The 23413-nt window shown below is 38.7% G+C and overlaps 1 protein-coding gene across 4 annotated transcripts; it reads left to right on the top strand.

The window, feature by feature from the left end:
* The first annotated feature begins 1015 nt into the window (after positions 1 to 1015).
* esrp2 (epithelial splicing regulatory protein 2) lies at positions 1016 to 22722 on the top strand. Of its 4 annotated transcripts, none has more exons than XR_004338932.1 (16): positions 1016 to 1126; positions 1303 to 1455; positions 1926 to 2054; positions 8651 to 8764; positions 9262 to 9376; positions 9553 to 9648; positions 9925 to 9979; positions 10436 to 10546; positions 11297 to 11429; positions 11692 to 11734; positions 13773 to 14074; positions 15732 to 15965; positions 16119 to 16317; positions 18008 to 18212; positions 18305 to 19544; positions 21384 to 22722. XR_004338932.1 is itself a non-coding variant. In XM_032560415.1 (16 exons), the coding sequence occupies exons 1-15, from the start codon at positions 1324 to 1326 to the stop codon at positions 19529 to 19531; spliced, it is 2175 nt and encodes a 724-aa protein (XP_032416306.1). In that variant the 5' UTR covers positions 1133 to 1323; the 3' UTR covers positions 19532 to 19544; positions 21384 to 22722. The 4 variants fall into 4 exon arrangements, 2 of the variants coding, with proteins under 2 accessions (XP_032416306.1, XP_032416307.1); XR_004338933.1 differs by lacking the exon at positions 1016 to 1126 and having other exon boundaries at positions 1133 to 1455; positions 18305 to 18524; positions 18849 to 19544; XM_032560415.1 differs by lacking the exon at positions 1016 to 1126 and having other exon boundaries at positions 1133 to 1455; positions 18305 to 18524; positions 19445 to 19544.
* The last annotated feature ends 691 nt before the right edge of the window (positions 22723 to 23413 follow it).

Genomic DNA, 23413 nt, shown 5'->3' with positions numbered 1-23413 from the left:
GGGATTTAAATGAGATAAAGGAAGAGAGGGGGAAGGCGTGTCGGCAGCAGCGACATGGAGAGAACCAGAAAAACTCCAGTCAACTAGCAGGAAGCCTTTAGGTCACTCAGATTGTTATAGTATGGAGGTTAAATTACAAATAAATAAACTTTAAAATACTGAGTTCGTCTCGAGAAAGATGACCGAACAATTAAGACAAGCTGAAGGCCTCTTATTAAAGCAATGAAACTATGGATGGAAATTAGAAATTGCTGAATCTGGTGTATGGATGGCAATATTGTACATTCATTAATATGAATTGTCGCATTGAAATAAAATCAATTCAATACAATTCAACCTGAGCCATCAATAGTGCTGCAGGTATGGCCTCCATGCCACACATCATTGATAGTGTAATTCATAAAGAAACCAAAGTGCATATACTGTTCAGTACATGGAGGTAATTTTATACAATGACATAAAATGATATTAATGTATTAAAAATAATTTCTTTATTGCACTTGTGTTTTATTTAGAATCTCTGAAAAACATAAGTTTGAGTTTTATTTACTGTAAGAAATAATAATGAAAACGAACGCAGTGAAAATACTCTAATACATGTTTGTCACTAAATACATCACTTTTTGTGTCTCTATATTGAAATTCTGAAATACTTTTTTTCAGGGTAAGTTTGATTCGGGGTAGTATTTTGTATATTTTTGTTTAATGCAAATTATCTACACACGTATAAACTTTAACAATATTCAAAAGCCACCTTATGGAGTAGCTAAGCGTATGTTCCTCATTTACCTGCACTTTGCCTTCTCTATCAGTGTTGAACATCGGAAGGCTTCATGGATGAGCCTTTGTGCTATACCTACTTCCTTAACAGGAAGTAGCCATCCAATGATATTCCAGTATTCATCATGAGGTCCCGCCCTCACCTTTGTAATCCAGCCAATAGGCGAGGCCTGTCTCTTCGTTGAGAGGCAGAGCCACACAGGTAACTCGGGAAAAAAATGGGAGTGGAGGAAAAAAAACCTTCAGGGCTTGTTATGGAGTTCGTGTGAAGGAAACACGGATTTCCACCCTTCTTTACCAGTCAAACCAGTATCTCTGGATAGTACACGCTCAAGTACAGCAACAGGTAGAGTCTCTGACCGCAAACTCTTCCGTGGCTCCTCTGAAAGTAATCTCCCCACTCTTCCTTCTTTCTGCGTGTATCTCAATTGACTTTCCAGCCCTTTTGTTCGCTCTCCTTATCACTTGGAAAAGGTGAACCCTCGTGTTATTTTTTTATTTTAATCTTTGCTCTAATTGTAGTTTTTACCCTTGTGGTCCCTGATGGCTTCGCACAGTGATACTCTGGTGGTGTTCTTTGGGGCAACAGCTGGTGCAAATGGGGGTAAACTGGGTTCGGATGAAAGGGAAATAATTCTCTTGGTGTGGCAAATTGTGGATCTACATGAGAAAAAGGTACGGACCTTTCTGACCCCTCCACCTCGTTCGTCAGTTATATGGTTTCTTGTGTGTGTAGCTCAGAGTGTTTGTGGCGCAGTGTCCACCTGGTAGTTGAACAGTTTGTCATTTTAAATCAACACGGTGTGCTTTCTGTTACCGCCTGCAGTGCTCTCTGGGGCTCTCATAATGCTAACGCTACAAGTTCACCTTTTAACAGGTGATCAAATTTTGTTTCCTACTTGTCAAAGGTGGAATTTCACGTAATGGAGAAAACACACCTTTTTGGTTTAGCATGTAAGCTTCTTGACTTAATTGACAATTAACTGCTTCTGCAACTACATTGTCAATTGTCTGACCTTTTTTGAAAAGAGTTCACTTTTTGTATGATGTGATGGGCTTTTGCCATAATTTGGCTTTTTGCTGCCGTTTTATGTCTCCATCCACGCTCTGTTCTGCTACATGAAACCCCTAAACTCCTTTCACAGGTTGGGAAGCTTCATAAATGTTTCGTCAAGCCAGACACTTTGGAGCTGACAGATCAGTGTAAAGAAGAGACTGGGTTGACGTTGGAGGACATCGTTGATGCTGAGCCCCTGGACAAAGTTCTGGAACAGGTGAGTCAAACAGGTCACATTAAAATGATTGTGATTAAGACTCTGTCCCTCCCTGCCATACCTTGCTGTGTTTTGTCAGTCAGCTGGCCCGCATTATGCTTCCAACAGGGGCTACAGGTAGAACAAATTTACCATTTTGGAAATTTATGGTCTCAGAAAACACAGCACCACCCATTTTTTCTATTGTTAGTGGTCAAGTACTTAACGTCACAGTACATTTTCTTTGCACTTGACAACTACTTGTCAGCTCCACTACAAAGCTGTATATTGGCTCTGGTCGAGGGGAGAGATGGAGATTGGGAGGGAACATAGAAACTTTGAAGAGAGAACTCAAAGAATGGATTTTATTTATGTCAGAAATTGTTGACAGGAACCTCAGCTTATTGTCATGCCAAAATGAGGCGTTTAAATGGGTTGGATCAGGATCAGATTCCATCTAAAGGGTGAAACTGCAGCTCTAATCCCAACAGTTTTCTTGACATTGTTGAAAACATGGTATTTGCTTACAAGTGTGTAAGAAACAAATCAAACACAGCTATTAGTTCTTGTTGGACTGTTTTTGTGGAAACTTAACTGAATGTAGAAGAAAAGAGTGAAAATAACATTATTATTTATTTGTATACACTCCAATTTCAATTGCTTTAACTTCGCTGAAGCCATGTTGGTCAGAGCAAAGCCAATTGTAACAGTTTTTTCAAGTAATATGTTTTCCTTACTATTACATCGAAGTACATTACTGATAGATACCTGTTCGACTAACCAAGAAAACCTGCTGGATCTGGGTCTACTACACCTGTCTATCTAAAGCATTGCTTAATTTTCATAAATTATGGACATGGATAATAACAATGTTCAAATTGTTTTAGTTTAATGTAATTATATGCTATATTTGAAGACTATACATTATGCCCTGTTATGACCATGCTTCCCCTTTGGCCCAGTTGACTCATTTGAAATTTGCCAGATAATAATCTCTGAGCTGATCTCTGATATATAAATCATGTCAGGAAATCAGGAAAATTCACCCTCTCCTCTCTCAGATACATTGCTTACAGGAATGGGGAGAAAATGAAAGATATTCTGGGTTTGTTTCCATTTTGTCAGGGTAGGCTCGTCTATTTTGTCAGTTGAAATTCCTGATAATCCAACCAAAAATAGTATTAATAAAATGATTTTGAGGGGACAATGGAGCCAGTTGTATAATAACTACCGATAAAGTGATTAGAACCCAAATGGCAGCAAAAGCTCACCAATAGTAACATACTTTCTATTATATTCTTTGGTAATTATAATTTTTAGTGCCTCATCATATTACAGTAATTACAAAATAATTTAAAGCAAAAACGTATAATAAGATTCAACAGTTTTTATTAAATACAAATGCCCAGGTAACACTCTAGTCACTCCAGCGGTTTTTCTTGCCTTTTGAGAAAATGTTGCTGCTTTTAAGTCATAATGATTTAAACCCTTCATACCAGTAACCCGCCCAACATCATTCAAAAGGAAAACCGCAGCAACTTTTCAAACAGTCCATGAGAGCATGAGAAAGTCTGCCGGTTAATAAACCCAAAACGTTCCTCTGACACATTTTGCCCAGGGCAAGATGTGACAGAACAAGCCTGATTTGGGTATTAAGCTGTAAGCTAATGTAAGGAGTGTCAGATTTCCTGCATTGACTCTCAGAAAAATTGTCCTCCACCTGCATGAGATGTCATTGGCCATGACAGTTGAACTGCGCTGACAGCTTGAAGCTCAGGAGGGATGGGCAGAGCCTGCGGTGTGAGGAGATAAGTTGGAATCACAGGCCTGGTCTTGCCTTGGTCTAATGCATACAGCAGACATCTGGAAGCTAGCGTGTTTACCTGTGACTGCACCTCAGTTTTAGGCTGCAGGACATGAGGGGCACACTGCTACTAGTTTGTTTGCTGTGTTGACTTACCTAGTTTAGGCTGCTCTTTCTGTAACTGCACCATGGTTAGACTGGAAAAAGCTCAAAAATAAAAAGGCCATGCTTTAATGTTTGATAAAATTGGTAGTCTATCAGTTGTAGGTATAAACTGACCTGTTTTAAAAGAAGATTCAAATGACCCAATGTTGTGGGACGTTTCCTAATGGAGCCCAGTTTTTAAAACAACTTGCTGCTTCAGCAACTCTGCCTTGTAACAGGGTGTGTCAGCACCCTAGTCCTGATTCCTCTTTAGCGTTGCAAACTTATTACCACAGTGTGTGTGATGTGTGCAAATCTATTCCTGCAGCACTTCATGAAGTCATTCTTGCAAGAAATGTTTTTGCTTTTGTGGTCATCTCTGTTAGGGGCTTGTCTTTACATAATTGGAAATGTTGCTAAACGTTAGGATTGCTTGTTTGGACTAAGCAGATATTTGTCACTCTTTTAGTAGATATATTAATAAACTAAGCGTTACCAAACCAGTTTTGGTCAATCCATTTTCCCTCAGTTTTACTGCTGATGCAGTTTCTAAAAGACAAAGCTTTTTTTTTTTTTATCAAAGTCGGTGAAATTATGTCATGATTATAGACTGAGTAAGGCTTTATCTCATTTAGGTGAGACTGTGTGCTGAACCTTCAAATATTAACCCAAACACTCAGTTTGTCCTTTTCATACCTCTGTGTGACCGGCTACTTTCCTTCCCTGTAGGTCATTCTGAGATTACTTTGTTTATTTAAGGAAGAGAAGAAAATTACAGTTTTTCCTGGTATTTGAAAATTCTGAACACCTTTGCTGCATAGAGGTCTGGGGCAGATGTTTTGAATATTATTTCATTTGTCTACATGTTCATTAATATAAAAAGGTATTTCCTCACTTTAGGTGGGCTTTTTATATTGAGGTGTGTAGTCACAGGCCCAAGGGCATCTGTTAGGTGAACGATTTATTAATGTAGTGAAAACTAGTGTGATTGATCACTTGGGTTTTTGCTAGTTTCACTTGTATTTCAATATTGGGTGAATAGTAGCTTGGTTGGTGGCTTTTATCGATTTTAAATAGAGAAGCAAAGATAATAATTTTCCACTTGATTGGCTCAGATCAAGCATCAATTTATGAAATGCATCTTAAACTCAACATTTTCAGTCTCTAACTGCATAAAACAGCATATATATTGACGAAATGTTTTAACATTGAATGTCAAACGGATAAAAGGCAGGGACAAATGCTTTTATGCATAAATGAGGATAATCTTTTTATTTCTCTGTTTGATTCAGGCCTTACTGCTGATCACACGGCTGATGATTCAACAAGGATCATATATTTATCTAAAATGTCATTGCGACATCTTTTGATTCAATTAACTTTATTTCCAACTGAAAGATTTCAGCTTTTGTTGTCTACTCTGAGCAAAGAAAAGCCAAGTTATTTTAGTTGCTACAAACAAAAAACTGAGCTGAACCGCTGCTGACTTGACAGGCTGGGTTTTCAGTCAGACGTCAACATGTTGCAGCGTGCAGATTGCACATTATCTTAGATTTTGCAGACATTGTTGTGAAACATTGAGTTTCAGAGCTCACTTCAGATTCAACTGTTTCGTATCTTAGTCACAGATGATGTTGGCTAAGTATGATTTTTTTTTATTTATTGATTTATTTGCTGGTATTATGGCAGGGTATATAGCAGATAGTTGGAAGTGATTCTGTGCTGTAAAGATTTCTGGCACCAAAACAGCACTACCTTTTACATGTAGAGTACAAATTAAATTCAAGATTTCAGACATTAAAAACATTGGACAACAACATGCATATTGATTGACTGGATTTTTCATATTTATAAGCTATTTTTAAATCAAATATTTGAGATAATTATAGGCAACACATTTCTGCTATGATTTTGACCCAGTCTCGAGCAGTCTTTGTGTCAGTAGCTTTGCTGGTGCAAGTGTGTGTTTAAACAGTTGCCCACATGGCTTGTCAGGACACTCCCTGCTTCTCTTATCGGAGTATTTTTTTCTAGCCACCTCCATCTTACCTCACCTCTGCATACAAGCAGTCCAGCCTCAGTGGAGAGTAAACTCTACACAGAACCATGTGCAAAGGCCACTTCCTCCCCCTCACCTTTGGATTCGCCCTTCAGAAAGGGATTTCGCTATCCTGTTTAATTGTTGGTGCATTTTTGTACAAGGGAGTGTTGGATTTTTGACTTCAACAAGACTTTTTCATATTCAGTGTACAATCAATAACGTGCAGTGAAAGTATCGAGACAGTAAAATGAGTTATGTGGTCAGTTTATTGGTTTGGTTTGCGCTGGTTATCAGTGAGGGATTTGTATGATGTTAAGCATATTTACTTTGTGTTCTTTGTTAAAGTTGAAGAGAAAAGTAGAGGGTGTGTCTCCACCTTTTCTTTAACATTTGCTTTTCTCTCAGTAATCCAGCTTTAGTAATGGTCTAAGGCAGGGCTGTATGCTCAGGTATGAGCGAAGCTCACTCTTGTTATCACTGTAAATAAGAAATCGTTCAGCTTTGCCAAACTTAAAATGTGCAGCTTAGTTAATCTAAGAAACTTCCGTCTCATGATTTGTTTGGTGTTTTTTTTTCTTTGAGTTTACTGTTTGGACAATAAAAACCTCAGAAATTAAGATGAACGTTTGACCTTATTTATGAGGACAAATTACCTTTTGTGACATGATTTGCTTAACATTTTATGTAAACACAGATCAAGGAAATTAAAAGAAGTGGGTTGATTTTAGATCAAATTTTTTTGTTGTCCATGCTTTGCAAATGGCATGCAGTTAGTCTTTCTGTTTGAACTGCTTATCTTCCATTTTCCTGGGAGACCAATAAAAATGTTCACAGCAAGTCTATGTCCCATTGATCCTGAGGCTTTGGTATTTTACCAACTTTGGTATTTATCTAATTCTGGCCACTGGTTACAGTACTGTCTTTGTTGTTGTAACATCATTTCTACGTCATCTTGATGACATTTGCACATTTTAATTATGACCTCCATTATATCAACTCTAAAGGTTTTATCTATAAATTTATTTAGATTTTATGCATAAGCTAAAGCAAACATTTGACCTGAACACCTGCTGAATTTAATAGTAGTTTTAAAAAGCTAATTTTTTTTACAAATATATCTTGTTCATTATCATATATTTATGCTGTTGTGCTTTTTAAACATTGAGACAAATTTAAAAACTACATACAGTATAAGCTGAACAGAATTCTGCTTGTGGCTTTCCAGGTATAGTTTTAAAGAGGCTGTTAGTCTCTAGACTGAGTTTTTCTTGACTTGAAATATTTCCAAACAGCTGAATTTGTCATTGTTTTAAGCAAGGGAGCATTGAGGGGCAGCAGACCTGCAGTGTGTAGAAGCAAGTAGGGGCAGGGGGAGCATTGCACTACTTTATTTTCCACACACCTGTAGAAAACTGCAGCCTGGCACTTTCAGGGGAACCTTTAAGGCTTTTGAAAGTATAACTTTTGTTTTCCTAAACATTGGCATACCTTAAAACCTGCAACCATGCCAAATGTTTAAAGGGGTTGCTGTAAGTAGACAAGCAGTCTGACCTTTTCTGCTTTTTGAGAGTTTCTGTCCAGCCGTTTTAACCCTACAGCATGTTTTGGTCTTGTTAGTCTGTACTTGAAGCTGTCAAATAATCAGACATGTTATGAAACATGCCCCAACATGGATCTGTAATACTCTACCACTGCCTAAAAACCTGCCATAGATCGCCAGGGGCCATGTGAACCAGTCAGTCGCTGAGTTGAAGGTGGTTCCACATCCAGATGGTCTAAATGCTTCTTCACACGGGACTGTGTTAGATGCAAATCGCCCAAAATATGCAGTAGCTGATCTTCAGCTTGTTAAGTCATAAAGCATGAAACTCCAGAAAGATTTTAGAAGACTATGCCATGGCCTTTGTTCCTGATATTTTGTCCTCTGTCTATGAATCAGTGATGTAGACTCTCTGAAATCTCAAGTCTCTAAAATTATTACTAGCACATTTTGGTAAGACAAGCAGGGTTGATTTGAGTCACAATTTTTGATAAACCTAAGAACTACATAAAGTAAAAACTATTGGCTATTGAAGATTTGACCTCTCTGTTACAGACGTGACAACAGACTGATGCAGCTCTGTGTTATAAATAAACATGATTGTGTGCTGGCATTCAGGCCTGGTTGCTGTCGCCATCAGAGCCGGTTAGACTTGCTTTTGTTTTTTTTCCTCCTCATGACAACGGCTGAAGGTTGTGTAAAGAGAATCTGTGATCCTAATGATTAGTGGTGTGATCATTCCTTCCCTCTGTTTCCTCCCTCCCCTCTCGCGGCAAACAACGAAACCTGTTAGACATGCCTCTTTCTTGACGAGAGACAGAGATAAAAAAAAAAAAAAAAAATCAAATAACAAGCACGTAAACGCATTCACTTATGTGCATTTTAAATTCCAATTTCCCTGTTTGGTTTAAACTCTTACCAGATTATATAAATCTAAAACATTGACTGCAAATTTGTGTTCAGAAAATGGGACACCTCTTTTTTATTTATTTAATATATTTGGCTAAGCACGTTTAATTAATGGTTTCCCATGTAATGAATAAAAAGTAACCCACACTTGTTTGTCCTTTCCATGTTTTCCCATGTAGATTCAGCAGTCTGTGACATCAGAAGTAAAATGCCTCGGCAGAAGTTCGTACACACTCTTTGTGAACGGTCCTCTAATAATTCGACAGGCCCTCCACCCAGAAGCCTCCAAAAAGGTAAAGTTAGAAAAAAATCTGTCTAGGTCTTATTTTTGTGTGTGTTTATTTAAAAGGACATTATTGTAATCCCTTAACCTGCAACTTAATCTCCTTAACCTTCATTGTATTTTCTGGGGGTGAGCGTTAAGGGGCTTTAAACTTATAAAGTCATATATTTAGAAAATGGTTTATGGTTCTGCTTGAAGTAAGTACTTATTACATGTTTTTGGTTGTCATATATATCTTGTTATGTCATGAAATATCACTAATTTAACTCAACCAGTTGTATAAGGATGTGTTAGAAACAACTTAAAAGCATGAAGAATAGGTTAGGAGCTGGGAATGTGCTCACACTATATTTTCTTAGAGTTTTTCTTAGAATAAACCTATTTTGGGGCTCCTGAGTCTCTCATAATACATGAAGATTGGAACATATTCTTGTTGTAACCCATGTATTGATGCTTTCGTCAAGATTAATTCCTTTATTCTTCTTTAACTTTTTATTTTCTGTCCAGAATCTTGTACTACCAGAGTGTTTCTTTTCATTTGTGGACCTGCGGAAAGAGTTTCTCAAATGCTGCCCGAATGCCAGCTCTGTGCAGAAGCTCACACTCTCCTCCATGTTGGATTGTATCCTTTGTTCTCGTTTCCATTTTGGGGATTAAAAAAAACAGCATACAGGGCAAACATATCACACTGTTTGAAATGTTTACTTTTAACTTAAAGATAAAAGTGAGAAACATCTTGAGCTAAAGAACGTGATTTTAAAACCTGCTGAAAGTTGACGGCCTTAACAGCGGGCACAGATGTTGGTCTCCCTGCGGTGTCAGAGCAGATGATAGGTGTGAGGGAGGTGAACAGCATGGTGCAGCTGACGCTCTGCATCCTGGATGAGCCATACAGTAAGTAACTACCAGTGTTGGTACACAGAATAAGTCTACAATGCAGTAATATTAGATCCTTAAAATAGCTGGCTGTAGCATTCTCTGAAAAAGGAAGGAATAAGCCAGCTCATGACAGAATGAACTGAAGAAAGATGTTAGATGTGTTTCTATATAGAGATAATTCAAACTATAACCCAATGTGTGCTATCAAGACTTTATCTCTTATTCACAGCCAAATAGGACATTATCTTCAGCTTGTTTAGTGTATTAAAATATATATATTTTTCCCCCTAGATCACAAATTCTACTGTGCTGAAACTGTGAATACCAAGTTTGACTCTGGCACATGGTAAGTAAACCTTTTTTGTTTCTCAATTGTGCATATATTTCACATTTTTCAAGTGCACTGTTGCTTAAAGACCAGCAACCTCCAAACTCTCCAATCGTGTTCAAATCTCAAACCTTGGTCCGAGAGCATTAATTACAGCAACAAGGAAAACACAAGTGTGTCATTAGAGCAGTCCAACTTTGCCATCAAGTGCTTAGCTGGATATTCAGTAGCTAAGCAGTAGATCCTGCTCTTTTCAGGCAGCCAAGAGCTATCACTTCAACCCTCTGACATTTAACCAAAAGAGCGTCACTGTGTTCGGCACTTACTGGGAGAGGGCCCTGTTTCTGCCGTCTGTGGGCAATTAGTTCAAACTGAACAAGACTGGGGAGAAATCTCAGTCATGTGCAAAAGCACCAAGAATATCAGCTCTTAGTTGTGTTGCTCAAGTTTCTCAAATGTCTTTTTTTCTTGCAGCAGTAAGATGGAGCCGGTGGACAGCGAGACGGTGATCAGAGCAAGGGGCCTTCCATGGCAGTCCTCAGACCAGGATATTGCTCGTTTCTTTAAGGGACTCAATATTGCCAAGTATGTTCAACTTCACTGCTTTTATCTAAAACCTCTGTTACAATGAATAAATTATTTAAATTCATGTTACTAAAACTGAAATGGTGACAAAGAGGAGCTGATGGATTTATTTTTGTCAGAGCTTCCACAAAATATATTTTAATAATTCAATGATCCGGTGGTGTTTTTTTTAATATTATGATAATAAAAACATAGCAGTTTTTCACTGCAAAATAGAAATCCACTATCAACATACACATCAGGTGTTTTGTGGCAGCTGTACTGAATGCCTATTAACACCCTTTGAAGTAGAAATGCAGAAAAATGCCAGTAGAAATGCCAAAGGCACTTTGATCAGTTGCCTTATCATTCCTGTGATGTCATCAGAGATGTGTGCATGGCAGCTTTGGGGAAAAAATAGGAAAAACTCAAGTCAGATGGTAAACCACATCTAAAGAGAGTCTGTTAGATTTTACAGAAAAGCGTTATTAGCTTTAACAATTAAATATTCTAACTTACTGAGGATGATTGATCCAGAGTAGCTTTAGCACTGTAAAAGAGTAAATCGATCAATGGTGGACTAAAAACATGTTTATTGACGTAATAGTTATTGGTTAATATGTGGTGAAATGTGGAAGTTACAAAATCATCACTTGTCAATGATGGCAAAGATGTTGAAGTACTGTTCTTTGCAAAAAATGAAAGCTTAGAATCTTTTTGATATTTGTTGTGTAGTTATGTTTATTGAGATACCTGTTTTGTGTGTTTCAGGGGCGGCGTGGCCCTCTGTCTGAACGCTCAGGGCCGGAGGAACGGGGAAGCCTTGGTTCGGTTCATCAACGCAGAGCACAGAGACCTGGCTCTGGAGCGCCACAAACATCACATGGGCAGCAGATATATTGAAGTTAGTCCTGCTAACTTATGCTTCTTTAGGTTTTAGTTACCAATTACTTATTTTATATCTATTCAACTGAGCATTGATCCCGTATCTTCAGTGTGGGAAGTCTTGGTTTGAATCTGTCAATCAAAAATACACAGATGCAGTGAAAACCCTGAATAACTTGTAGTATCCAAGTTGTTTTACTGTTATTTATCAGAGTCATGTGACTTAGCACTTATGAATATATTGTTTTTGTCTTTTTCTCCTTCTTTTTTTAATTGTTCAGGTCTACAAAGCGACGGGAGAAGAATTTCTCAAAATTGCTGGAGGTCAGATTTCAGATTTTTTTAAAAATTCCTTTCATCTCTGTGCACATAGTTGCATAAAAATTTGGTCAAACATGTTTTGTTTATATAAGAGTTTATTTTGTGGTTTCTCATACTTTCCTATCCTCACCCCCAAGCACACGTGTGTGTAAAGTTGCAGCTCCTTAGCGCGTAGTAGCTCTTTCTCCGATTACTTGTTTTTTTTGCTTCAATCCACTGATTCTCCGGCAGCTGCTCTCTATCTAATAAAAGGCACTTTGTGAGCGGTACACCCCCATACCCACTATCACCAAGCCCTCTGAGGCCAGTTGCAGAGAAATGTCATTCTAGGCTCTGAGCGGCTCACCTATTCAGCCTCTAGTTTGATTCCCGAGAGGCAGAGAGGGCGGGTGTACGGTGAAAGGACAAACTCTCTGTTGTTACAAACAGGGTGTGAAAAGACAAAAGCAGAACCTGGGGCCTCTTGACCATTGAACAGCAGCCAACAATTATACACGACAGAGATAACAGACACACTAGCTCTCAACAGATAGCTTACAGTGGCTGCTAGTCAGGACCTGGACTTTACACTTATGAGTAAGGATCAATACAGATCAAAAGCACGCAAGACTTTAAGCAAATAAATCAGACAACATAGAGACCTTTTCTTCAGGCTAAGTGAAAGCTATAAACATGAAAGAACAGTATGTGATCCTTAACATTTCCTAACATTTTTTATAACTTGAAAAGTAAATAATTTATGTTATTGGTTAGAGGATTTCTGAAATATTTTTAAGTTACGTTTGTCACATCAGAGTGTGCAAGCCTTTTGTGTAAACTAAAAGACAATTTGCATTATGGTGCTACTAAGTGATAATTTAAAGTTTAATTCTTGTTGTGTAGATCTTGTTTAACAATACTCCAGCTGGTCATGTGACTTCCAACATGGGTTCATTTTCTTTTGATACAAAAATCTTATTTGTCAAAAGTTTTAAATTTTGTAATCTTTGGTTGAGTGGTCAGTTTATTTATTTATTTATTTGGCCTAAAACCTAAAATATATATTTTTTGCACTGAATCAAAGTAAAGAGGAACATGACCTAAAGGAAATAAATTGCCACCCAAATGTAAATGACTTTCTGATGAGGGTCAGTGAATAAAGCAGTGTGACGGATCTGAAGTGGTTCAGCCTGCTGCAAGCTTTTATGGACAGCTGCCAGTTTCCTTGTAACTAAACACCACTTTACATCTTAACCACTGGTTTGCTGTTGCACTAGATGGTGACTTTTAATTTTGCTACAGAGTTCACAACGCCATTAAAAGTATATAAATAAACATTATGTTTAACAAAACGGGAATAAAATGAACTTTTCGTAAATTGTGAAGTGAAAATCTGTGTATTTGAGTGAATTGGGACTGATTTACAATCGTTTAATTATGGTACCGGTGTGTGCTGAATGGGTACATGCAGCAAGAGGCTTACTTCTGTTCTTAACTTGTTTGTTACTCTCAGTGGAATTTCAGATTGCCCCTTATTGTGAAGAATGGGGAATCTTTTTTGTTGTTGTTGGTTAAAGGAAAAATATACTTTGTAGGCATTAAAGATCTACAATAATCATAATCATCGTAATATAGTGCTTTCAAAGTACATAATAAAGTCAAATGAAATTTCTGTATGTACTTGTAGAGGTCGAAAAACCTAAAAATAATACAGATGATAAAAGCTAAAAATAGACTAGAATAAACACGAGAGAAACATTGGCATACAAAACCTAACTAACAACATGATATTGTTTTTATTCATTTAAAATGTACTTAATTAGTTTATACTTATGACAAAACATGTTGGGGTATTATATTTTTCCTAGACATTACATTTATATTGGAGTTAATTTAAAAAAAAAACCAAACGACATATACATTTTGCTGTAAAAGATAAGTTGAATCCTAATAGGTCACTTAAAGTGGTGTGCCTGTCCAAGCAAATTGGTAACATTAACATAAAAATGAGCATTTTTAATAAGTATCTGCATTATAATTCATGTATCATGTGTTACTTTAGGGACGTCCAATGAGGTGGCCCAGTTCCTGTCTAAAGAGAACCAGGTGATCATACGAATGCGTGGGTTACCGTTCACGGCGACGACACAGGAAGTGCTGTCCTTCCTCGGTCCTGAGAGTCCCGTCACGGACGGCCCAGAGGGGCTCCTCTTTGTCAAATACCCCGACGGACGGCCCACTGGTGATGCCTTCGTGCTTTTCTCCTGTGAGGAATACGCTCAGAACGCTCTGAAGAAGCACAAACAGATTCTGGGGAAGCGGTATATCGAGTTGTTTCGGAGCACTGCAGCCGAGGTGCAACAGGTAGCTTCTTTTTGTTTCTGTGTGTGTGGGGGGGGGGGGGGGGGGGGGGGGGGGTTGTGAAATGTACACTCTCAAATGGGCAATGTTATATAAAAATCAACTTTTTTGAGCTTTATGCCATGCTATAATGTTATGTCCTCATCATAAACACACTTGGAATGTTGCCTTGATTGATCCTGAACTAAAAGTGGAGCATTGTGGTGGGATGGCAGGGATTTCATTCACATTCTGCTGTTATGGAGGGAGGAAATCTGTTCCTAGATCACCACAGAAGGAAGATCTGTCCCTCAGCACAAGGGGGTTTACTTTATGTTAACAGACTTGTTTTAGAGCCCACCGTGTAAATACACTCCAGTGTATGGTAAATGGTAGACAAAACAAAAATCCTGGGATGTTAGCCTCTTGAGAGGCTAACATCAAGAAACCATAGTTGTCACATGTCTTAGTAATACTGAATGTTCTGGAAATAAAGAAAAACAAGGCATTCGAAGTTTCCTGGATATCCAAGGTCTTACTTACAGCCTTGCATGGATTTTGTACTAAAACATGCTGCATGGGTACAATGACATTGAAATAATTCGCTTTGTACATCCTAATTGATGTGAAATTGAGTAGACATGAGGAAAAGTCAAACTCATCCCTTAAAACACCAGCAAATGCAAATGGATGCAAGCATCCATGTTTTCATGTATCTTTTATTTTGTGCAGTCAAAACTCCTGTGTAAAGGAAAGAAGAGGATCTTAAGTTAATGAGAGACGGTGCCTCCTAAAAGTGTATAAATAAAGACTCACCATTTGCTATGATCTTATGAGCAAAAACAGACAATTGTAAATGCTGTTCATTACTTAGTTCACACACACAGTTACTGTAACTGAATGCAGAAATGTGGCAAGAAGGAAATGAACGGCAGCATTTTGAACTTTATGCATGTTCCGTTTCGTGGTGAACCAATTGCAGTTTTTTTAACACATCGAGGCAACTTGGGAGCTTTAACTGTATTTAACCACCAACAGGCTCATTTATGCTAATTTTTAAAAGTTTTTAGCACAAAAGAAAAAAAGAGATCAGGCATAAAAGAGATTTATTGGCAGGTACTCACAGGCGTCATTTTGCACGTAGTTATTAGGGTCATAACATTCATGCGTTTTAAGGTTCAGGATCCCGTCTGAGAGGGGAAAAAAGGTTATCACTAATCTAAGGAATCCATCCAGGATATTTTTGAGGTTCTTTGAAGAGACTATAAATTTGAGGTTCAATCTGACTGCTGTTGGTGGCCACATTGTAGAGTAGGCTGCCCTTCAAATGGAAGAATTGTTTTCGGTTAAATTGGTTTCTAATAATAGCATTTTACTGGGAGTACCACATGAAGTGAAACTTTCAGGTTTTCTTCTGTTTTTATATTCAAACATGCTCGTTGTCCATGGCTTCAGCTGGGAGGAGTCTATGTGAAACCAGTGTTCAGCAGCTGCTTCCTCAGTTGATGTCATGGGAACAGGGAGAAGTGACAAAACATCCCAAAACATGCCAATTTCTTGTGTAAAGAAAAAAAAAAAAGTGCTGCCTTTTTAATCTCATTAATTGGAGTGTTTGTCTGTAGTTAAGACTTTATTTTCTTCTCACTGAAGGGTTATTTTTGAATGATCTTGTGTTTGTCAGGTTCTGAATCGTTACATGTCCACACCTCTGATCTCCACGCTGCCTCCATCACCCATCGTACCGCTTCCAGTCCTCTCCACGCCTCCCTTTCTGCCGACGGCTAGCAGCACGCGCGACTGCGTGCGGCTCCGCGGGCTGCCGTACACCGCCGGCATCGAGGACATCCTGGAGTTCATGGGCGACCATACGGTTGACATCAAGACTCATGGAGTCCACATGGTCCTTAACCAGCAGGTCAGAGTTTTGTGACGCACATGAAAAACCTTTAAAGCTGTGGTATCACAAAGTCAAGTGCTTTTTTTTTTTTTTTTTTTTAAAGGCAGACAGGTTTATCTCTCTCTGCCTTCTGCGTTGTACTGATGGTTTTGGTGATTTTCTCCTATACAGGGCCGACCCTCTGGCGATGCCTTCATCCAAATGAAGTCACCTGACAAAGCGTTCTTGGTGGCCCAAAAGTGCCACAAAAAGACAATGAAGGACCGTTATGTTGAGGTCTTCCAGTGCTCCACAGAGGAGATGAGCATTGTTCTGATGGGAGGAACGCTGAACCGCAGCGGCCTCTCTCCTCCACCCTGCAAACTGCCCTGTGAGTTCCTCCCCAACTTTGTTTTACAATCAACCATCTTTTTTTTTTCCTTTGCGAATTGCAGCATTTTATTAATTATGTGTAATTCATAGGGAAAGGAACTGATAAGATTTCAGCAATTCCGATTCCTTTATCGCTCGCATATCAATTTGATTCCTTACTAATTCTCAGTGAGTTAGAAAATAACAATACAAAATATGCACCAAGTTGTATTGGATTCAAACAAAATTGAAGCTTGCTTAAAAAAATAACAATCTCTCTGTCAAATGAAGGTTTTAAATGAAACTTTTTGCATGTTTAGCTTTTCAGAAAGGATCTTTCAAGACTTAACTTGTCTCCAATTGTGAAAAACAGAATTTCAGATGTTACAATTTATTTTCACTTCTGTCCTTTCCTACTACCTGCCTGAATGAAAGAGGTAGCTAAATGTTTATGAGTTCATCAACCATACTCGTATTCAATAAATTAGAATATTGATGAAAAGTTCATGTACTTCCGTAACTTGTCTCACAAATTAAACACATTATATAGATTAATACCACAGAGACTGGTGTTTTTACAGCAAGCTGACATGACCTCACACTTATGTGTTATGAGTCGTGTTCCTGGAGTTTGACTGTTTTGATGGTGTTTTGCAGACAAATATAAAGAGTGCATCACATCACTGTAGCCTGCTGGTAGAAACTTGTTTACCGCTTAAACAATAATGTGATTTTGATGAAGCTGAAAGCAGCTAACTGTACTTTGCTCGGTTGTGACTCATATCTGCCTTTGCTGTAAGAGATTAGATTGGAAACCAAAAAGACAACTTTTCTTTTGCTTGTTTCTTGATAATAAGCTACCATTTAAAGCTGCTTAAGAGGTTTAGCTCTTCTACCTTTCTATATTATTGCTTACAATTGGAATTTAAGTCATTTTTCTTTTAAAGTAGATTTTGTCTTAGCATACCTAGAATCGCTTCGGCCTTCACAGGGTCAGTGACCAGCATACAGCCTCAAGCAGAGGCTATGTAAATGTGTCAATACCTTCACTTATCTGTTTATATTGCAAGTATAAGAGCTGAAAGGACACTGTTAGTGTTGTAAATACAGTTCTACACGGATGTGAAGTTCCAGCATTCATTGAATTTATAGTGAATACAGAGCAAATATCTCTGAAGCAAAAAAAAAAAAATGTGTTAAATTACCATTGACGTACAGTGTCAAAGATCTTGAAACATACCGCAACTTGTTGAACTTCCTTTTTATAATCAGTCTCTGAACTAAGAGACTGTGAAGAAATATCTGTTTTTGAAGCAGTAACAACAAGAAATTCAAACTCTAAGCTAGTTGTCCTAGTTGTTAATCTTGGTTCTGTCCTCATGTGTCAGAGATCTTTTCAAACATAAGGGATTTTTAAGTTTGGACAAAAAGTGCAGAAAAAAGATAAAGGGCAGCAGCAGAGTTCTCTTTTTGTAATCTCAAACAATCAGTAAAGTGGTGAAACTTGGGTGTGGTTCCACCTAACTCGATGTAAAGAGGATTGTCTGCTTGCTTAACAAGCATTCTGCTCTAGTAAAGACAAATGAAGAACAGGAAAGAACAGAAATACTGAAATACTCTTCTGTCTCTGGTGAAGCAGTGTTTTCACAAACTGTACTGCTCTGCGGGGTTGTCTCTAAGCTGTCCTGTCCATGTCCGTCCTCCTTTAGGTCTGTCGCCTCCTACAGCTTATGCTGCCTTCCCCACTCCACCTACCATCCTCTCTGAAGCGGCCCTGTACCAGCCTCCCCTGCTGGCGGCTCCCCGGGGCCCTCCGACCACCATGCACAGCCCTGCTCACGCTCTGGCCTACTACCCCCCTCAGCCCCATCTCTATATGAACATGAACATGAATTACACTGCTTACTACCCCAGGTAAAAAAAAAACAAAAAAACAAAGCATATTCAAACAAAGCACATGAAGTAAGCAACACCCCGTTTATCTGACGCCTCTGTTCTCCCTCCAGCCCCCCGGTTTCTCCCTCCGCTGTCAGCTACTTTGCGGCTCCACCAGGCGCCATGGCGGCTGCAGTGGCGGCCGGAGCCCACCCGGTTGCGGCGTCGGCCCACCCGGCTGCGGCCGCTGCCTCCTCCGTCCTGCCGCAGCCGGGCGCCCTGGTCAGGATGCAGGGTCTGCCGTACAACACCGGAGTCAAAGACATCCTCAGCTTCTTCCAGGGTTATCAGGTGAGAACAAAGGCATTAACAGAAATTCCTTGTTTAAAATTCATGCTCAGCAATTTTTATTTTAAATCAGAATCCTACAGTTTTAGAACCTGAAAAAAAAGACAACTGATTAGTTCATTTGGTTGATAATTTATTTTGCATCCTATTTCTGCTGCACCACAAAACTTTAAGTGATTTTTATTTTTATTTTCCCAAATACTGAACTTTTCACGCACTTTGCAACAACATGCAGTGGAGTGTTGCAAACTGCACTGTTTTAATTAAGTTACATGTGTTCACTTGTGCTCTCCTGCTCCTCTTTGCTGCAATACTTATTGCTGCCAGCCTGAATTAGGTGGAGTCCGCTGATGCAGGTATGAATCATGACAGATGTTTTCACGTAGGAAAGCGGTGGGTTTGAGGCAGGGGGCAGGTTCTGGTGCTGCTGTTTTTCATTGGGGCAGATATCTTGGCTCTGCTGCTGGTCTTTCTTTCGTTCATTCACACCAACAAGGAAGCAATTTTAAGTTTAAGTTTTGGAGAAATGTAGGTACGCTTTGTGTGTATGTGTTTTTTTTTTTTTGAAAGCTGAGTGTCACTGTTTAATGAATTTGTTGTTTTCTAGATTCTGTAGGTGATATGTGTGTTTTCTGGCTCCAGTATGATTTCCCACACACAGGTCCTGAGAAAGAAAACTGTCTCTTTGTAGAGATCCTCAAACTTTCAATACTCTTATCTGTTTTTAAATGTGACCAGTATTTGGTGAATTTCTCTTTTGTTTCAGTGTGGTTTTATTTTGAGTTTGTTTTTTTTTTTTTTGGTCATCTTTCTACCCATCTGTATCTTTTGTGTGAGTGTAAAAAACGTGCATTGTGATGTCTAACCCAATGTTGAGGTCCCTCCAGCCTGACTGTGTGTTCATCGTTGTACTGTATCTGTAGTACGCCCCTGACGAGTACAGCGGCTTGGTTCAGATGAACGAACAGGCCAGGAGTCTGATTCAGCCCAAAGAATGGCTCTGCCTTTAGGGCTCACCCCAAGGTAAGAGGAGCAGCGAGGCAGACGGAGACGGGGCGCTTCCTCAGCTCAGAAAATCCTAGCGCATAACCACTAATCATCATTTAATCTACAGAACTTTGCAAAAGTGTTCATACACCTGGAAATCGAGTTTGAGCCACAAACTTTAGTGTTTTTTTTATTGTGATAAACTAACACAAAGCAGCATATGCTTGTAACGTGGGACAAAAATAAAACATTCACGAGTGAAACTATGAATTGTTTATCTTTGATTTTTATCTTTTTTTATATAGTGCAATTACCTATAGTTGCCTTAGAAAATCATAAAGTTTGTAAAACATCTAAAGAAGTGACTGGAATAGTATTTAGTTGCAATATAAATTCAATATCAGATCAGGGTCAATTTTGTTTGAAGGCATTGGATTTATTGTTTTCTTCTCCCCATACGGCTTTTCGGAGCCTTTAGTTCGCTCATCATGCTCAGAAGTTGTTTTTCTTTAGCAGGAAGAGGAAAGTTTGTCGGTTCATATTCCAGACCTTCTAATACTATTGAAAAAATATTTTTGCAAAGCAAAGTGGGTATTAAATTTTAGATATCACAATTGTACACTCTTTAGGGTAAGGTCAGGGTTCGATAACCCTCCCCTACATAAAATTATTTTAAAAATACATTGAAGTTTGTGACTGACATGACAAAATGTAAAAATAAATGAGGTTTTGAATACTTTTGCAATTCCCTTTACACATCTAATCTGTTCAGTGATTTGCAGTCCTGCATGCTTTCTAAATCCCTTGGAGCTTTGCTTTGTGCCCCATTAATAAATGTTTTGATTCCATTTTCATCCGTAGCTCTTTGTCTGATTTGCCTGAGCACTGACTTAGTTTCAATGATCAAACCTCAGAATTCTTTATTTAATATTTAGTCATTTCATTTTAACTTCCTCCTTTTTACTAACACATCTTTATTGAAGACGTACATCTAATATTTAATCAAATCATTAACAGCCAATAATGTGCCTCAGTCCTGGTTTGAACCAGATTCCCAATTCCTGCCATGTTTTGAAATGTAAAATATCAATTCCATTTTCTAGCTATTTTATTCTCACTTTGTCATTTTTATACCCACATCCCCTTAGTGACAGCTGTGTCACAAAAATAGTGAAGATGTCCAGGTGTTTGCTTTGTGCAGTGATGGTTGAATTCTTTGTAAAGCTTCGATCGCATTTCCTGGCATGGAAATGTAGATTCAACCACCTGATTTAGTAAGTTGCTAAATGTTTGAAAGGTTTATCAGACGTGAAGTACAGATTTGAAGTCGACACATTATTTTAATTGAATTGGGGTCCTGCCATCTTTTAGCTTCACATCGGTAGCGGTCCTGTTAAAGTACCAGATTTCAGTTCCCAGAAGTGAAAAATCACGATATTTCACTCAAGCCTTTTCTTACTCAGGAGCACGGATGTTGACTATTTATGTCGAATGTCTGATGCTTCCCTTTTACTCCCCGTCTTCTTGGATTTTACCGCTTTATCCTTTTTTTGAAATGTTTTGTTAAATGACTTGTGTATGTTTGTTGTTTGAATTTGATCTTGGTAAAAGACATCAGTGCATGTGAACTAACAGCTGCTTTTTGTGTGTGTCATCTCTGCCGGTCTTGTTGGTTTCAGGTGTGTGAGAACAGCATGTCCTCTGTTTTCATTCTCTGCTCTTTAATCTTTCTGCTTTGGTAACTGGACCAGTTTGATGAGCCCATCAAACGTGATTCCTCCTTAGCTCACTGTGGGCGCCCTCTGGTGGTTTTTCCGTCACTTGTGGGACACTGAAGAAACTCACTGCATCTTTTTTTTTTCTCTCCTCCTGCAGCTCCAACCAGACGCCGTACTTATCTTGTATAACTTCAGCGGTCAGTGCAGCGGCGAAGCCCTGATCACCTTCCCCAACGAGGGCATTGCCCGGCGCGCCATAGCCGAGTTCTCAGGCCAACCTTTCTACGGCCAGCTGATCCACTTGGTTTTCTGTAACTGACCACCAGCTCTCCATCTTTCATCCCCTTTCTAATAGAAACGCCTCCAAACTCTTTACAGAGAACCTGCCGAACTCTTCCCTCTCTGTATGATCTGTATTTTGACCACACACCTCTCCGCTGGTCCTCACACTCCTAAAGCTGCTGCTGGAGTCGGGCCTTCCACAGACGAAGCAGCTTGACGCTGGACTTTGTGACTTTGCTCCTGCTGGTGGGGCAGGATTAGCGTGAAGCCTGGACAGAGCATGCAGCCACTCTGCAAAGCCAAACTTGGAGATAAATGTATTCTCTTCGAAACTGTACAGACCTGTCTCCTGAAATGCTTGAGGCTGTATATGCATTTATACACGTTTGTCTTTATATTTCTGAACTTTAACCACTTACAGATTTAGAGTTTTGTGTTTATGAACATTTTTGTTAGCTGCAGAAAGAAATGTTTGGAGGCTAAATATTCTCCAGCAGTTTAGTTATGATGATGAAAATGTCTAAGCCATAAGGACTACTTTATATTTCTGAAACAAAGTCAATCAGCATGCTAAAACTGTCATGATTTAAATTGTAGCTAGTAAGTGACTTTAAGCTTCAGGGAATACTAGTTTATACTACTGTGTAGCACATCTGTGTCAGTGTATGAATTAATCTGTGACTTTTTTTAAAAAGCATTTATTTTGTGACCACCAGCATGTCTAAACCTCTAAGTATTTTCTAAGCACTACAGATGTTTTGGGTTGCTCCACTCGCAGAGACACTACGCTGAACATCTTTAACAGTAAATTAATTCTAGTTTCATTGACACTTATTTACAAAAGCTGAGACTTTATTAAATGTAAAAATTACTTAGGTTTTTTTCCTGCAGTCTTGCATATTGATTGACCCGGAGCAGCTGCTTCTTTGGTTTTTGTTTTCTGACTAAAACAGCCAGTCTGCACCATGATTCAGTTCCTGTGAACAACCAGAGAGACGTGTAAAACTGCAGGAGCCTTTTTTTCTTCCTTCCTGTGAGAGGCCTACTGAATTGTCTTAGTTTTTTCTCTTCACCAAGCCTACATTACCCAGAGTGCAATACTGGCCCACAGGAGGCATAGGAGCCTCTGGTGGCAGATTTGTTTTGTTGCGATGTAAAGATGCATGAATTTAGGTCTATGTATAAAATGTAAACAATAAAAATATCAACAAATATCCATGTATCAGTCGTTTACTGTATTGGGGACACTAAACTATTCAAAGTCCTGCTGGAAAATTATTTCAGCATCTTCATAAAGCTTGTCAGCAAAAGGAAGCGTTGCAAACTTTACAGGTATGTGGCTGTCCAGGTGCTGACTTTGGGTTTGAGAAAACAGTGAGCACAACTCACATTCTGGGACCTTGATTTCCAAAATTAGATTTAATCTGAAAAAAAAAGCACTTAAGTTACCTTTTTATCCAGGTAAGATGCTTTTCATTCTTACCTGGAAGAATCTGGCTCAGGAACAATTTAGGACAAGGAATGTGAAAGTTATGTCATCTCATTGTGTTTGTCAGCTTGTTTTTTCTTTTCTAACATATTGGTATTTGTTGTTTGTGCAGTTATTCCTACATTTTTTCCCTCCACTCAACTTTACATTAATTCACTGGGATTAAGCACTCTGAACAACCAGCAATGACATTTTCAGACTACTTGTAGAACATGTCAAAACGACTCTGCTGGACTACTGCCAGGTCAGCAGTCTTTCCCATGATGATAAAATACTTCTGCATTATAAACTTTTCCAATTTTCTGAGAAAGTAGTTTTCAGTGTCAGTAAATCTATAAATTTTGTTCAGGCAAGTTTTTTCTGTCGAGCAAGAATTAAAAAGTTGTGAATCAAATTTGCACTAGTTTTTTAGCAGA

The sequence above is a fragment of the Xiphophorus hellerii genome, chromosome 4 (assembly GCF_003331165.1).
Source record: "Xiphophorus hellerii strain 12219 chromosome 4, Xiphophorus_hellerii-4.1, whole genome shotgun sequence".
In the NCBI taxonomy this organism is placed as follows: Eukaryota; Metazoa; Chordata; class Actinopteri; order Cyprinodontiformes; family Poeciliidae; genus Xiphophorus; species Xiphophorus hellerii.
The sequence above is the reverse complement of the archived record's forward strand: the minus strand, read 5'-3'. Positions and strand labels throughout refer to the sequence as shown.